At 56.2% G+C, this 15,622-nt stretch overlaps 1 protein-coding gene across 1 annotated transcript; it reads left to right on the plus strand.

Moving 5' to 3' along the window:
• Positions 1 to 2,993: 2,993 nt before the first annotated feature.
• Positions 2,994 to 5,490, plus strand: LOC139604407 (serine/threonine-protein kinase pim-1-like; the record flags this gene model as incomplete). The annotated part of the gene is given in 6 exon segments (XM_071455572.1): positions 2,994 to 3,222; positions 3,225 to 3,577; positions 3,694 to 3,744; positions 3,947 to 4,313; positions 4,959 to 5,135; positions 5,384 to 5,490. Coding segments are annotated over 6 exon segments (1,284 nt in total), but the record flags the coding sequence as incomplete, so codon positions are not given.
• Between the last annotated feature and the right edge of the window lie 10,132 nt (positions 5,491 to 15,622).

Raw genomic sequence — 15,622 nt, forward strand, 5'->3', positions numbered from 1 at the left:
ACATTTAGGACAGCGTATGGGGCAAGGCTTGGGGGGCTGACCCCTGGCCTCTGGCTCATCACTCGACATCCTGGACCGAAGCTTCTAGAGGGAGGGGATGGGATGCTGAGTGATTGACAGAGAGCCAGGGTGGGGATTTGGGGATGATCTCAGCAAGGGCAAAGGATTACACAGGGAAAGGGAGGGGGGTACCATCTGGGATGAACAATTTGGGAAAAATACGGGGATACAAAACCAAAACTATTACAAAGTATTACAATGTATGAAAACACACTACAACACACCACCCAGATCTGGTGCCTGCTGCACAAGTGCCCAGATCCGGAAATTTCCCAGTGCTGGCACAGCCCAAGTCCAGCAATTTGCTGGCACAGAAAACCAAAATCCGGCAATTTTCTGATGCCAATACAGGCGCCCAGACCTGGTGTTTGCTTCCACTGCCAGTGCTCACATCTGGATATTTCCCCGTTCTGGCAGAGCCAAGTCCAGCAGTTTTCTGGCAAAGAAAGCCAAAATCTGGCAATTCCCTGCTACCGTCATTGGCAATGCCAAGATCCGGTGTTTGCTGGCACCACCAGTGCCCAGATGTGGGAATTTCCCAGTGCCGGCACAGCCCGAGTTGAGTAATTTTCTGGTAAAGAAAGCAAAAACCTTGCAAATACCTGGTGCAGGCCCCACCCAGATCTGGTGTTTGCTGGCACTGCCAGTGCTCAGATCCAGCAGTTTCCCAGTGGTAGCACAGCCCAAGTCCAGCAGTTTGCTGGCACAGAAAGACAAAACCCGGCAATGTTCTGGTGACAGCACCGGCACCACCCAGATCTACGGTGAGCTGGCACCGCCAGTGCCCAGATCTGGCAATTTCCCTGTGCCAGCACAACCCAAATGCAGCAATTGTCTGGGAAAGAAAGCCCAAACCCGGCAGCTCCCAGATCTGGTGTGTTGGGCTTGGTTTATAAGAAGAAGGAGACCTTGGCTTAAGGCCGTGGGAAAACCCTCTTTAGTTGGGGTCAGCAGGAGCTCCTGCCCATAATCCTCTTGTTCAGTTATGCAGATTGTTACTAGAAAGTTCTGAGTTCTCTTTGCTACCATTGGTTACATTTTACTGCAAAAATTGTAATATTCATAATCCTTCCTTCCTCTTGGATCCTTCCCTCAGATCCCACCTTAACCCCTACCCATATATAAATGGATAAATATCCCTGCTAGACCCTGGACCCAGACTTTTTTCTGCTTTGCTCTGTGTACTGTGCACGCCGTCCTGTTTGTTGTGTTTGCCTTCATTAAAGTTCTGTTTCCAGACAAGCAGATGAAAGCAGTCTCTCTCTGTAAAGTGGCCAGAGCTGGTTCTCAGGGAAACCACTGGCCAATGGTCCGGACGAGGACCAGAAGGTTTCACTGGTGTTTGCTGGCACCGCCAGTGCCCAGATCTGGAAATTTCCCTATTCTGACACAGCCCGAGTGCAGCAATTTGCTGGCACAGAAATCCAAAACCTGGACACTTTCTGCTACTGGGTCTGGCACCGCCCACATCTTGTGTTTGCTGTGCCCGTACCCAGATTTGGAAAATCCCTGGAGCCAGCACAGCTCAAGTTGAGTGATTTGCTGGCACAGAAAGCCAAAAGTTGGAAATTTCCAGGTTCTGGCTCCAGCACCATCCAGATCTGGTGTTTGCTGGGACTGACAGTGCCCAGATTTGGAAATATCCTGGTGCCTTCACAGCCCTGGTCTAGCAATTTGGTTTTATCTAGCTTAGGCAGAGAAGTTCCTGGGACTGTGACTTTCCTTTTTCTTGCTCTGGACTGAAAACCCAGAAAAACACTGGCAGCTCACACCTGTGGCCCACCGAGGTCTGGGACGCTGCATTCCAGCACCAGAGGGACTTAGAAGAGACCAAGTGAGCCAACTACAACCCACAAAAAGGACTTTCTGAATTTGCCATCTCTTCAGCACTGTCAGAGGTTTTATTTAATATTATTCATTTTTCATGCTTGGGAATACTTTACTTGATAAATAAACTGGGGTTTTTTTCACTTTTCCCAAGGGAAGTTTTTTCTGGAACTAGTAGGAGGAGAGGCCACTTGAACTTGTTTTCTAGACTGACCCCTTTTGGAGGTTTCCTCCCAAAATTTGCCATAAACTAGCACAAACAGTCACAATGGAAACTTCACCACTGGCATAATTTCCTGGTGGCAAATCTTGTGACAGAAGCTTGACCTTGTTCTCCAGGAGAGATTCTTGAGAAGAGCAGACAGGAGAAGATTCCCGGAAAACTGAAACAGCTTTCCAGAAGTGAAATGAAAATGAAAGAAACAATCCAAGATGTTTTCCTCTATTTATTTCTATGCTCCCCTTTTCCATGTTGCACTACTTCTCCATTCCAATAATTCCAGATGCACTGCACCTCTAAGATCGGTGACTTAGGGATTTTTAGACACTCTAAAATACCATGAGCCACACTGAGTTTTCCTTCCCCTGTTTTTACTGGAAGGCAACACTGGAGATGTAAGTGCAGTGCTGGGCTCAGGTAGGAATCCTAGCCCAAGGGAAGGTGTCCCGAGAGTGTTTGCCCCTCAGCAAGGCCAATGCAGAGCAGCAAGCGAGGGGATTGCTGTGCCAGTGTGCAGGAGTCAGGGCTCTGCACCTGGGCTCAAGGCTGCAAAGTTCCCGTGTTTGGACAGACTCAGGGGCTGTGCCCGGGGCGCGCGGGGCTCGAACGTGGGGCTCGTGGGGCGAGCGGGGAACGGACACGGGGACGAACGGCCCCGGTGCTTCAGTTGCAGCGGCGGCAGCGGCGGCAGCAGCAGCGGCGGCAGCGGCAGAAGCAGCAAGAGCAGATAATCTAGAACGATCTTTCTCTTTCTCTCTTTCTTGGTCTTTCTCTCTTTCCGTCTCTGTGTCTCCCTTTCCCGCTGTCGGGCACCCTTCTCCCGGGGTCCCTTGCCCGGCGTCCCTCTCCTCTCCCCGCCTCCCTCTCGTGTCCCCGCCTCCCTCTCCCCCTGCCGGGCCGGGCCATGCCCCGGGCCCGCCCCCGGCCCCGGGCGGGGCTGCCCCGTGCCCGGCCCCGCCCGTCCTGCCGCGGTCTCGCCTCCGCCCGGCTCTGGCCGTACTGGCGGTGGCGCTGCTGGGCGGGCATCAGTGCCGGGTGCGGGGGCGGCATCGCCGCCCTTTGCCTCCGCCTGGCCCGAGCCCGGCCCCGGCCCCGAGGCAGGCTCCAGTCCCGGCCCGGCCCCGGCCCCAGCTCCTGCCGGGGCCCGCGGAGGACACAGGCGGCGCGGCCGCTGCCGCCGCCTCCGCTGCGGCTTCCCCGGCCCGAGCTCCGCCGCTCGGCAGCGCGGCCGCCGGCCCCGAGCCTCCCGTGCCGCGTTGCGAGGAGCGAAGGCCTGGGCATGGCCGGCCCGGGGCGGCTGAGGGGCGCTCGGGGGCCGTTGCTGGCCCCGGGCCGAGCGCTGACAGCCGCGTCCCGCCCGCAGGGACGGCGCACGAGGCCCTGCAGGAGCGCTACCGCCTGGGTTCGCTGCTGGGGCGCGGAGGATTCGGCAGCGTCTTCGCGGCCACGCGGCTCTCGGACGGCGCCCCGGTGAGCGGCGGGGCCGGCGGCGGGCGCAGGAGGAGGGGGCGGAGGAGGAGGAGGAGGAGGATGGGGCTGGGCAGGGCGGGCGGCGAGCTGAGCCCGCTGCTGTCCTTGGCTTGCAGGTGGCCATCAAGAGGGTGCCACGGAACCGCGTCCGGCACTGGGGCGAGCTGGTGAGTGAGCGGGGCCAGCGGCAGCAGCCGGGGCTGCCGGGCGGGGATGAGCCGAGGCCCGGCACGGTGGAAGCCGCCAGGACGCCTCGAGGGGGAGCGGGCGTGGGCCCAGCCAGGGCGCAGAGCATCCCGGGCTGGCTCAGGGCTTCCCCAGGCCTGGCACGGCATCGGCCCCACTGAGGGCATCGTGCTCCTCCCGCAGCCCGACGGCAGCAGGGCCCCGCTGGAGATCGTGCTGCAGGCCAAGGTGTCCACTGGCTTCCCTGGTGTGGTGCAGCTCCTGGAGTGGCTTGAGCTGCCCAACCACATCGTGATGGTTCTGGAGCGGCCAGAGCAGTGTCAGGACCTGCATCGTGTCATTCGGTCACGGCGGTTCGTTCCCGAGGAGGTGGCGCGGGAGCTGTTCCGCCAGGTGCTGGAGGCCGTGCGGCACTGCACCAGCTGCGGGGTCCTGCACCGCGACATCAAACCCGAGAACATCGTGCTTGACCTGGCCACTGGGCAGGCCAAACTGATTGACTTTGGCTGTGGCACCTACCTGCAAGTCACAGCCTACACTCAATTTGCAGGTGAGCCTACACAGGGCTGTGCTCCCACTGCTGGCATCTCATGGCCCAACAACTCCCAGCCCAAGCTGGCTGTGGCAGCGGGGATTCTCCCTTTTGCTGCCAGTCAGGGGACTGAGTCTTCAGCTGAGTTGCTTTAGAGCAGGGCTGGGTGGGGAGCCATCTTCCAGCCCTGTTGGCAGCCTTTGCCAGCCACTCTGCCCAGGACTGGGGCTGGGCTGGGGCAGCCAGCCCGACCAAAACCCCCGTGAGTGGGGGTAGCAGAGAGGGGGGTGGAACCTGTGCCCCAGCCAGTTTGGTGTGCAGGCGAGAGGAAGGGCTTGGACTGCTCCACTCGCCCTGTTTGCCTTTGCTTCCTAATATATTTGGGGCAATGCAGGCAGGGAGCATAAGGGCATGTTTTCCCTAGCACAGAGAGGGTTTTTCCTTTGCATGTCATGGTCAGCCTTAGCCAGGGCTTCCTCTGCCCTCTTCTGACACCAGTGGCTTCTTTTCCAAGCCTTAGTTTGTGCACAAGTCCCAGGTGCTGGCGAGAGGGCAGTGGTCACCCTGTGTGCCACTGGGGCAGCCCCCGCACACCCAGGGATGCTGGGGCCAGGCTCTGGGAGCAGCAGCATCCCCCTGCTGAACTCCATCTGTATTCCATAGGAACACTGTCCTACAGCCCCCCGGAATGGAACGACTTTGGCTGGTATCATGGCGAGGCAGCAACGATCTGGTCCCTGGGCATCCTGCTGCACCAGATGGTCTGTGGGGAGCACCCTTTCAGGAGGGGCCGGAACCTCAGCTGGGGCCAGCTCCCGCTGCCACAAGGGCTCTCTCAAGGTGGATCCTCTTCTCTGGGCACGGGGGGAATCCCAGTGCTGGGAGCCAGCAGCGGGCTCGTGAGCATCCCGCTCTGGCAGCTGCTGAGGAGGTGGCACATGTCCTGCTCTCCTCCAAAACAGGGAATTGATGGGAAAGTTTAGGCCCAGCCCTGAGCACATCCAGCAAGGCCTGGGCATGGCAATAGTGGGGCAAAGCAGACAGGAGCCTTCTCTGGCTGACCGGCAGTTTCTGCTTTCTCTGCCCAGAGTGCCAAGATCTGATCAGGTGGTGTTTATCCGTGAACTCCTTGGACAGACCCACATTAGAAGACCTGTTCTGTGATCCTTGGGTGCAGGATATTCCTCTGCCCTAGAAGAAGGGAGAGAGCCACAGGCACACTTTGATCCAGGGCCCTGGTAAGTTGCAGCTCCACACATGCCGTGGCAATCAGAAGCAAAGGAACCCAGACCTTTTTGTGCTGCCTGTGTCACTGCACCGGGGTCATGGGATGGGCACACGCAGCCCCTGTGCTGCAGCTGAGCTGCTCTGCCCAGCACTGGTGGCCGCCATACAAGCTGGTTTTACTTGTGCTGGTTCCCTGACAGCTGGGGCCCTGGGCAGAGCCCTGAGAGCCTGGTCTCCCCCCAGGGAAGGAGCAGGCATCCCTGGAGAAGCTGTACTGGGTGGGGATGCTGCTGCTGCTGCTGCTGCTGCTGGAGACAGCCAGGATGGCACCAAGGATGAGAAGCTCTTCCTCAGCCTGGCCACTGGAGGCTGAAGGTGATGGACTTTGATTCTGGCACCTTCTTCAAAGCCAGACTCCACAGGGAATTTGCAGATGAGTCCCCACCCGGGGAAATGCTGCCAGATTGGGCATGGCCCAGCCTGGCTGGGAACCAAAGGTTCCCCCTTTGCTGGGGCAGATGCAACTCATTCTTCAGTCACTGCCCAGCTGCTTTTGGCAGGGCTGGAGCATGGGCTGGGCTGGGTACGAAATGGGAGTGGGCTCCTGGCCCTGCCAACAGCCCCCAGCAGCCACCGTGGCCTGGGCTGGGGCTGGGGCTGGGGCAGCCAGCCCGACACAAACAAAGCCCCATGGTGGGAGCAGAGGTGGGACTCCAGAAGCTGTGCATGGGCTGCTTTGCTCTGCAGGCAATGAAGGGCTGGGCTGCTGCATTGCCCTTGTTTGCTTTGGCATCACCATGATTTTGGGGGCAGTGCTGGGAGTGAGAAAGTGTGGGCTTCCCTCAGCCATGGCTGGGTTTTTCCCTACCATGTAGGAGTTGGGCCTTCCTCAAGGCCCTGACAGAGATAAGAGTTTTTCCTGTTTTTCTTGTTTTCCCTTTTTGTCTCTAATATCTTTTCAAGAATGTGTTGTTTGTTTTTCCAGAGGAAGCGTTCTAGGTGGTCCAGTGTGGATGGGCAAGTGCTTGGGAGCAGCTGTGGCGTGGATGGGCGGTGGCCTTGGAGAAGGCTGAGGCCATGGTTTGGGAGCAGCTTTTCTTGCATCCGTGGCTGGCGTGAGGTGGGTCCCTGTGTGCTTGGCAGGGTGGGATCAGAGCTTTTGGGAGATGGCAGCGAGCACAGGAGCATCCTGCTCTGGGCAGCTGCTGAGGGCTGGATGTGCCGTGGCTGGCTGCAGGCTGGGCACATGTCCTGCTCTCCTGCTCTGCTGCCAAAGGCAGCAGGGATGGGCAGCTCTGGGCACAGCTCTGGGCACAGCCAGCATGGCCTGGGCACCGCAGGCCTTGGCACAAGGGCACAGGAGCCCTCAGCTGACGGGCACTTTCTGCTTTCTCTCCTTGCAGCCGGGCTCTGCGGCTGCTGAGGCTGCTCTGGGCTCTGCCAGGGCTCTGCTGGGCTCAGCCCTGGGCCCAGCTGGGCTGGCTCTGCCCTCCCATTGCTCTGACAGCTTTGCATCAGACGAGCCCGTTGCGAGCACAGCGCCTGAGCTTTCTGCTTTGGCAGCTGAGTGAGACTCTGCTGCAGGCCCAGAGATTGCAGCTGGGGACACACATCCAATTGGCAAGAACCCAAACCCTCCACAGTCCCAGCTGAACGCCTGGATCTGCACAGGGTGTTTGTCTGTCCCATTCTTCCTTCTTGATTGGCTGGAATTGTGCAATTGCACTTTCTTCCTCCTCTAGAAGTGCCTGAGTGGGCCAAAGCTGGCGAGTGGGCCGTGTTCCTGAGGCAGTGCAGTCTGGAGCTGATGGATGGAGAATTGCCCTTCTGCACTGCCAAATCAGAGCAAAAAGCCCTAAGTGGCACTTTGTGTCTCTAAGAAATCCCTGACAGTTTCAAAGGGAATGTGCAGCTCCTTGCCAGGCTGAGAAGGAAGGTCATCTTCTAAAGGATTTGGGCTTTGACAGAGTTTCCATTCCCAGTCCTGCTTGGAGCGGGAAGGGCACAAAGCAATTTCCTCTTGCTTTGAGCACAATTTCAAATGGCAATGTTGGAAACAAAGCCCAAAATCTTTTAAAAGGCTGCTGGGATAAGTAAGATGGATCCATGCCATCAGCACATTTACAATGTAAATAACTGAGTTCCCCTTTAAAAAAGATCATTTACCTCTTAATGCAAAGTTTCAGAACTTTTTCACTAACACTTGGGTTTTGTTTTCATCTTTCACATTTTATATAGTTTTTCTTCTTTTTCCTTTTTTTCCTTTAAATAGAAAACATGTCCTACAGAAGGAGTGTCCTTTGCTCCTGGTTCCTGTGTGGAGGAGCTCCCTTGCTGCTGGCTGAGCTGCTCAGGCAGAGCCCGGCAGCTCCTGGCCCTGCAGGGCTGAGGCTTTTCCCCATTGCTGGGCACAGACTGATGGAGCAGCACTGCTGAACACGGGCACACACAGAGGGCCCAGCAGCAGCTGCCTTTGGCCACCTGAGGCTCCAAGGCCCAACCTCTGAGCAGCTAGGGCTGGAAGAGACTTGCAGCATCTGATCCCTGACTCTGGGCCAGGGCTGCACAAATGACCCCACAGCAGCGGCAGCAGCAGCAGATGGAGCTGACTTTCAGCACAGCTCCTGCCCCTGTTCCCTCCCGTGTGCAGTGGTGTCACAGCAGCCTGAGGCACCTGGGAGCCCCCAGTGCCAGCAGGGACTTGAGATGGCAGCCCTGGGCTCCTGGAGGCTGTGCAAGGAACGGAGCTGGGCACTCCCTGTCCATGGGGAGCTTGCAGATGGAAAAGGCTGCTGTGCCCAGGCAGCTCCAAGGGCACGGAAAGGAGGCTCTGGAGCACTGGATCTGTGCCAGTGCCACAGTCCTGGGCAGCAGCCAGCCAGCCCTGGGGGAACAGAGGGCACAGCAAGAGGGACAGAAGCAGGCAAGGGCAGAGACTGGGAAGAGCCAGGCCCCCGAGCAGGAACAGCTGCTCCATTGCACTCTTGGAGAAAGCTCTTGGCTGCTTCAAAGTGCTGAAAGGCGTGAAGGGCAGAGAGGAGGCCACAGCAAACAATGCTCCTGTTTACACAGCCTCCCCTCTCCATGTCCCAGAAGGAATTGGATGGGCTGGATTCGTCTCTCCGAGTGGTCTCGTTCAGCATGAGCAGCTCAGCACCAGGAGCTGAAGGAGCTGAAGCCTCAGGCCACAGGAGCTGGGCAAGAGGGAACTTTTGGAGCAAAGTAATGCTGCTAAAATAGCCCCAGCTGAATGCAGCGGATATCATCATGGAATCACAGAATCCTTTCTGTTGGAAAAGCCCTCTGAGCTCACCCAGTGCAGCCGCTCAGCCAGCAGTGCCAAGCCCAGCACTAAAGCACGTCCCTGAAGTGCCAAGGCCTGGACAGCAGCCCTGAGTGAGGCCTGGACAGCAGGCCCTGAGCCCAAGGTGGCCTCTGGATGAACCTTCCAAGCAAAGGTTATCTTTGTATCTGCTCCCTGATGAGATATGCATGGTCATTAGCACTGTGATAGATGTAGCCACTCCTTAGTGAAACCTGTATGGACCTTTGTGTATTTAGAAGCCAGAGAAGGCCATGAAATCTGACATCTGGCCTTGTGTGGGGCTGAAGGATCAAAGTCAGCTGCCTTGGCTCCTCCTTGAGGCCTGGCCAGGCTTTGGGAGGGAGCCAAGAGGAGGATGAAAGCAGGTGTTGCCACACTAGCAGTGCTGTCAGTTTGTTCATGCAGCACTGTCAGAGCTGGGCCCTCTCCCAGCGGGCTTGGAGCCTCAGCTGGGGCTGGAGGCACCTGCAGGAATTGCCAGTGCCCAGGAGTGGCTCTGCAGCCCTTGGCTGTGACAGCTTCCCCAGCTGCTGTGTGCATCTGGGGGATGGCAAAGGCTGAGGGGAAATGCTGCTGCATCTTTCTTAATCACTGCAGGCAATCTTTGGTGGGGATGGTTGGGTGCATTGCTGAGCTGCTCCTTTTGTGATTCTTTGCTGCTCTGAACTGCAGGAAATGACACTGATTCCTCCAGTTGGAGTCTGTGTCTTTGGTGCTGACTTTGGCCACTGGTCAAACCAAACTGGCCCAGTCTGGCCAGATCCCAACCAAATGTCACTTGTTCAATGTCAATGTGAGGCATCAGTGCCATCAGAAATTCCCAGATGGGAAGCCCTTCCCTGGAGTTCCCTGGCTCTGGAGTAGGCTGAGGTGGGAGCCCCGTGGGAGCAGTGGGGCAGTCGGGTAAAAGAAGCTGCAGCCCTGGATGTCTTCAAATGCATCCAAAAACTGCACATGGAAAAGGAAAAGGACTTGTGGGTTTGGGCAGACAAAGATGAATTTGTTAAGAGTCCATTGGAAACAGCAGCTTCAGAAGGAACAATTATTGTTGGAATGCTCCCACATGGAGCAAGAGAAGAAGGTTTTAATCTTGAGCTCAGCTGCATTTGTACCAGTGAAATATCAATATAATAACTAACTATATGTATTTTTTGTATATTAAGACCTTAATATATATATATATCTGTATATTTATATATATATATTTTATATATATATGTCTGTATCTATCTGTCTATATGTATATCAATATGTATATCTACATATGAAATAATAATAATGTGAAATAGTGCTGACAGTACTAATTTGGTAGCTTTGGCTGCTCAGGGATGTAACACTAAATACCCTACGGAACAGGATTGGCCCGGACCATAATGTCAGTGGTCAACTATGTGAGATTGTAGACAATGAAAAAAGGAGGAAGGGATGAAATTGGCTATTTTCCCAGGGTTTGGTGATACTGTGATGCAGAGTGCTTTGTCTATTGCTGTGAAAAATACAGGGATGAAGCCTGCAGGGTTTTTCATGTACCAGACCATGCACAAGCTGCAGGATTGGTTGAACGGGTGAAGGGGTTGTTAAAAGAGCAGTTGAAAAAATGAGGAGATGGGAACCTTTGCCCATGGAGAACCCATCTCCCAGATGTGCTCCATGCCCTGAACAATGGCCCACGGGGGAAATGGAAACCCCCTGGCTGTGCACGGCTGCCCCCAATTTGCAAATCCAACCATGGGCAGTGAGACTTGGACTGCCTGGGAAATTGTTCTGGCTGTGATGGCCCCTGGCAGGGCCAGCCCAGAGGCTGCAGGGCTGGGCCTTCATGCATTGGAATTCATGAGGAGAAATTCAAAACCAATGAGAGCCATCAATACTGAAACAGGAATTCAGATTCCTCCAGGACACTTTGCTTTGGTAACTGCTCCCTTGGAGCTTGGCCTTGCAAAGTGTTCATGTCATGGCAGGAGGAATTGATGCAGAATATCCAGGAGAAATTACAGTAATTCTGTGAAACAATAGTGACCAGGATTGGATTATTCAACCCCATGACAGGGTAGCACAATTATTGATATTGCAATTTTGAGAACGATTGTGAAAAAAGGAGCTCCAGCTCCAATCACCACCGTTTGTGGAGATAAAGGGTTTGGATGCAGCAGTCCTAATAATGGAGCCAGAGTGTGGGTCCGGAGGCCAAATGGCCCTCCCGAGGCAGCTGAAGGAGCAGCTCCTGGGAAAGACAACTCGGAGTCCTGAAAGCTGGGCAGGAACAATGGGAATGTGTCCCTGCAGCCAAGGATTGTGTGTGAGAACAAGTAGATGTGACAGGATATTGTTTTACACATGCTGCCAGACCAAATCTCCCTGTTTGCCCCAAGGGCCCCTTTGGCAAATGCTCTGATCCACGGGGCTCCATGGGAAGGCTGCTGTGACACTGAGGGACTTGCACAGGAATTGCATCCAGGAGCCTGGGAGCCCCTCAGGGACTGGGACCCGGCCCCTTCCAGCCAGACGGGAAAGGGCCCCCCAAGCCTTGTTAGCCCCAGACAACATGGTAAAGCTGAACAGCAAAGGGCCTGGGGGCATTATTCTGGAATTAAAAAGGTGCCAGCTCCATGGACAACAGAATTCTTGTTCCTAACTCCAAGGAGATTGAGAAAAAAGAATGAAGAACGGTGTCACTGAAGCACTACTGATGTCTGTAGGTGTACCTTGATAGTCAGCCAGAATCTTTGTCTGCCACAAACACCTCTAGTGTTTGACCAAGGGGTTAGTCATCAAAATGTAATGATGAGTTCTGATGGATTGCTGAGCTTCTTTTGTAATTCTAATGATGATGTGCTTTGCTGAGCTTATCCTTTTGTCATTCTTTGCAGCTGTGCATGATATAAATGCCACAATTCCTTCAGTTGGTGTCTGTGTCTTTGGTAGTGACCCTGCCCACTGGTGAAACAGGGCCCCCTCTTGCCTAAGTGTTAGCTGGGAAGGCAAAAAGCCTCCCTCCAAAATTGCCCCCTTGCTCCTTGTTCCCCCCCTTCATACCCTGAGCATGATGTGCTCTGGTCTGGGCTGTGCCCGGGCTCAGCTGGGGTCACCTGTCCTGGCTGCGTCCCCTGCCAAGCTCCCCCGCAGCCCCAGCCCCTCCCCAGCGTGGCTGGACGAGGGGCAGGACAGGCCTTGGCTGTGCTGCAGCTCAGCAAGAACAAAACCATCTCTGCGTGCTCAGCGCTGTGCTCAGCACCCGGCCCAGCAGTGTCTCAGTGCCAGGGGCTGTGCCCTCAGTGCCTGCCAGGGCTTTCCATGGCAACTGCCAGGCCAGGTGCCCCAGGTGTCCCCCCCAGTGCCGGTTGCCATGGAAACAGTGCCCAGCCCTGCCCCTTTCTGTCTGGCTGACCTGGCCTTTGGCCCTGGCAGTGCCCTTGGCTGCTGGTTCCTGGTGCCCGAGCGGCCAGCGCGGCACAGGGCAGGTGGCCATGGCACAGCCCCCAGCAAGGGATCCCCTCTGGCTCTGGGCACTGACACCAGCCCTGAGCAAGGGGCCCAGGGCAGCTTTCCATGCCCACCAACCATCACAACGGCTCCGGGCATTGCTTGCCATGGCACCAAACCAAGGAACGGGTCCCCGTGGCCGTTGCCATGGCACCTGCTGGCACCCACCAGTGTCACTGCAATTGTACCTGGAACAGCCCTGGCACCGCTTTGTCCTCAGGGTTGCCATGGCAGCCCAGGGCAGCAGCAGCTCTGCAGGCAAGGGGCCATGGAACCTGGCTGCAGAAATGGCTCCTGGGGCTGCTTTCCAAGGAAACCTGAACTGATGGCGGTTGCCATGGCACCCAAACCCAGCCCTGGGGTCCCTGCAGTGTCCATGGCAGCAGCCCCTTGCAATGGCCCACTGCCTGTTGGGATGATGATCCACCCTCACAGCTGGCCCAGGGCAGGGCTGGAGTGCTCTTGGTGCCACCTTGGGCTTGGCACACACTTGAGGAGGATGTCTGTTTGCAATGGGGAAACTCAGGAGTTTTAGATGGCTTCAAAACTCAAAGAAGGAAAATCCCTCTTTGCCTGAGTGCAGCCACTTCTCCAAGCAAAGCAGCTCCCAGGTGAGTGAGGAGAGACACCATGGGCTTGGGGAATGTGGAGCAAGGTTGTCCACACTGGCTCAGAGCTCAAGGCACAGCTTCTCTGAGCAGGCCAGACCTCCTTAGGACAGTCCCTGCATCAATATCAGTCACCGAATGCTGCAGTCACCTCTTGTGTAATAAGAAAAGCAATAAAAGACACCCTTTAAAATAGGAATACATATTTCCTAGAAGCTCTTTGAGCTATTTCTCCATAACTTTCAAAGGAAACCCTCCTAATGAACTGCACTGGAGCAGAGGGAAATCAAGGCAGAGCCATGGTTTGTCAGGACTTGCTTGATCCTCATGAGCCTCACTGTGCATTTGGAGCTGAGCCCTTGAACCTCAGGGCCTGGGAGGAGATTGCACAAACCTTGCCTGGAGTCAGAGTCAGAGGAAACACCCAAAGTGTCTCCAGGCATTCATGGCTCCCACTGAGGTCCCTGTCCAACACAGGCTCCTCATGGACTCCTTGGAGGAGAGAATTGGTGGCCAGGACGGCACAAAAACCTCTCAGACACTCAGTGTGGAAAGGAAAATCCCAAGTCCCTTCAACACCTTGAGTGTCTCAGAGCATGAATGAGCCCCACTGAGTGTCAGTACAAAGCTCTCCAGGGACTCACTAACGCAGATAATTGGGGCCATGATTGCACAAAGCTCTCCCAGAGTCTGGATCCAAGGGGAAACACCAAGTACCTTAAAAGAACTGAAGTACCTTGAAGCATTCATGAGCCCCACTGAGTGGTGTTACTGACAGAGCCTCTGCAGGGACTAATTACAGCAGGTAATTGGAGGCTATGATTGCACAAAACTCTCAGAGACTGCAAAGCCAAAGCAAAACCCCAAGTCCTTTGAAAAAGCTGCAGCCCCTGCAGGGAGCATTCAGGAGCCGCCAGGGCCATTGCTGAGCAAGGCTCCCCAGGGACTCCTTGCAGCAGATCCTTGAGGCCACTGGGATGTGGGCTAGGGGGGGATGCAGAGGGCAGGACAAGGGGCTGGCAGTGCCCAGCCTGGCTGGGGCTGGGCCAGGAGGCCCCAGGGCCTCAGCACAAGGTGTCTCCTCCCAGCCCTTGCTGGCACAGACCCTGCTGTGCCCCAGGGCACCAAGCCTTGGCTTCTCTTTGTCCCCAGCTGCCATCAGTGCCTCCAGTTCTCTGCTCTGCCTGGGGTCTGGGGACACTTTCTCTGTCGTGTCCCTCAGTGGGAGCCACTACAAGTCCCAGAAACTTTGGAGTTGGATTGTGACTTGGAGTTCTGCAGAGGCTTCTTCAGCTCCCTCTCAGGGCCTGATGTTCAGGGCCTGAGCACAAAGCCCCAGAGGGTCCTAAAGTCCTTGTGCTGTGTCTGTGCTGCTGAGCTGGGCCGGGCTCCTGGCCCAGAGGCAGCTCCTGGCAAGGGCAGCAGAGCTGCAGAGAGACAGCTCTGGGCAGGAGCAGCTCCTGTGCACAGCCCAGCAGGGCTGGGGCACTGCCTGCAGCCAGCCCGGGCACAGCACAGAGGCACAGAGAGCTTCAAGCAGGCAGGGCTGGGAAGGGGCTGGGAAGTGCCTGGGGCACAATCACTGCCAGCCCTTGGCACAGCAACCTCTGGCTGCAGGACAATGCAGCTGCAGCTCCTGCACTGATCTCCTAAAGCTGCAACATCCCAATGCCTGCAGACTCTGGCAGTGCATCTCTCAGGATTTCTGCTGCAGGGGAGCTGAAATGCTCATGAAGCTCTCACATGCTGATCAGTCACAGAATATTTCCAAGACAAGGATTTTGATTAAAATGAGGCAATTTCCTAAGACTTTGTCTTCAGATTCCTATTACTAGAGAGTGGCAGGGAGGGAGGATAATTATTAAAGGACGATTATGAATTATTAGTTATGAATTTTGGCAAGTGGTGCCTGAGACCACCAAACTGTTCCTTTTAGTGACCAGCAGGCTCACAGGAGATCCCTAATGTGCCTTCAGCCACTCTGCCCATGGACAGCAGCAGCAGCAGCTTTGCTGGAGCCATCAGGCTCAGTCTGAGCTGTCCTTTCTCCAAGCTGCACAGAGAAGCTGCCCCCAGGCAGTGCCCTGCAAACAGGCAGGGTTCTGTCAGGCCAAGGAGAGTGCACAGAGCTTTGGGCTCTGTGAGTGCTGGCACAGAGAGATCAGGCACAGGGAAACCCCTGCAGGAGGAAAATCTCCAGGAAGCAGAGAGAAGATCAGGGAAGGAGAGAAAACAGAACCCAGCAATGCTGTGGCAGGGAGAGTTGAGAGATGTGCACAGGATCCCCTGCAGTGCAGCTCCTCCCTCTGAACAAGCCCCCTCCCTCCTGTGCCCCAGCCAAGCCTCTGCCCTCAGGCCCGGGGCTCCAAGGTGTGCAGCCCCTCCTGTGCAGGCAGAGCTGCAGCAGAGCCGTGGGGCAGCTCTGCAGCCCCGGGCCCAGTTCCCTCTGCAGAGCACAGGGCTGGGAGCAGCTGCCTGGCCCTGGAGGCTCTGGAGGGGCACAGCTGGCTCAGGGTGACGCTGTCCCCAGGGCCCGGCTCTGGGCAATGCTGTCAGGGCAGCCAGGGAAGGAGCTGCATCTCCCTTCAGCCAATGCCAGCAGAAGGACACTTGCAAGTCCCTCTGACATTTCAGTCCAGGCTGGGAGCTTCACCCCAGCGTGCAAACCTGTCCTGGAGCATCTC

Source organism: Agelaius tricolor, unplaced genomic scaffold (genome assembly GCF_023055355.1).
Source record: "Agelaius tricolor isolate 1412-34295 unplaced genomic scaffold, bAgeTri1.0.p SCAF_50, whole genome shotgun sequence".
Classification (NCBI taxonomy): Eukaryota; Metazoa; Chordata; class Aves; order Passeriformes; family Icteridae; genus Agelaius; species Agelaius tricolor.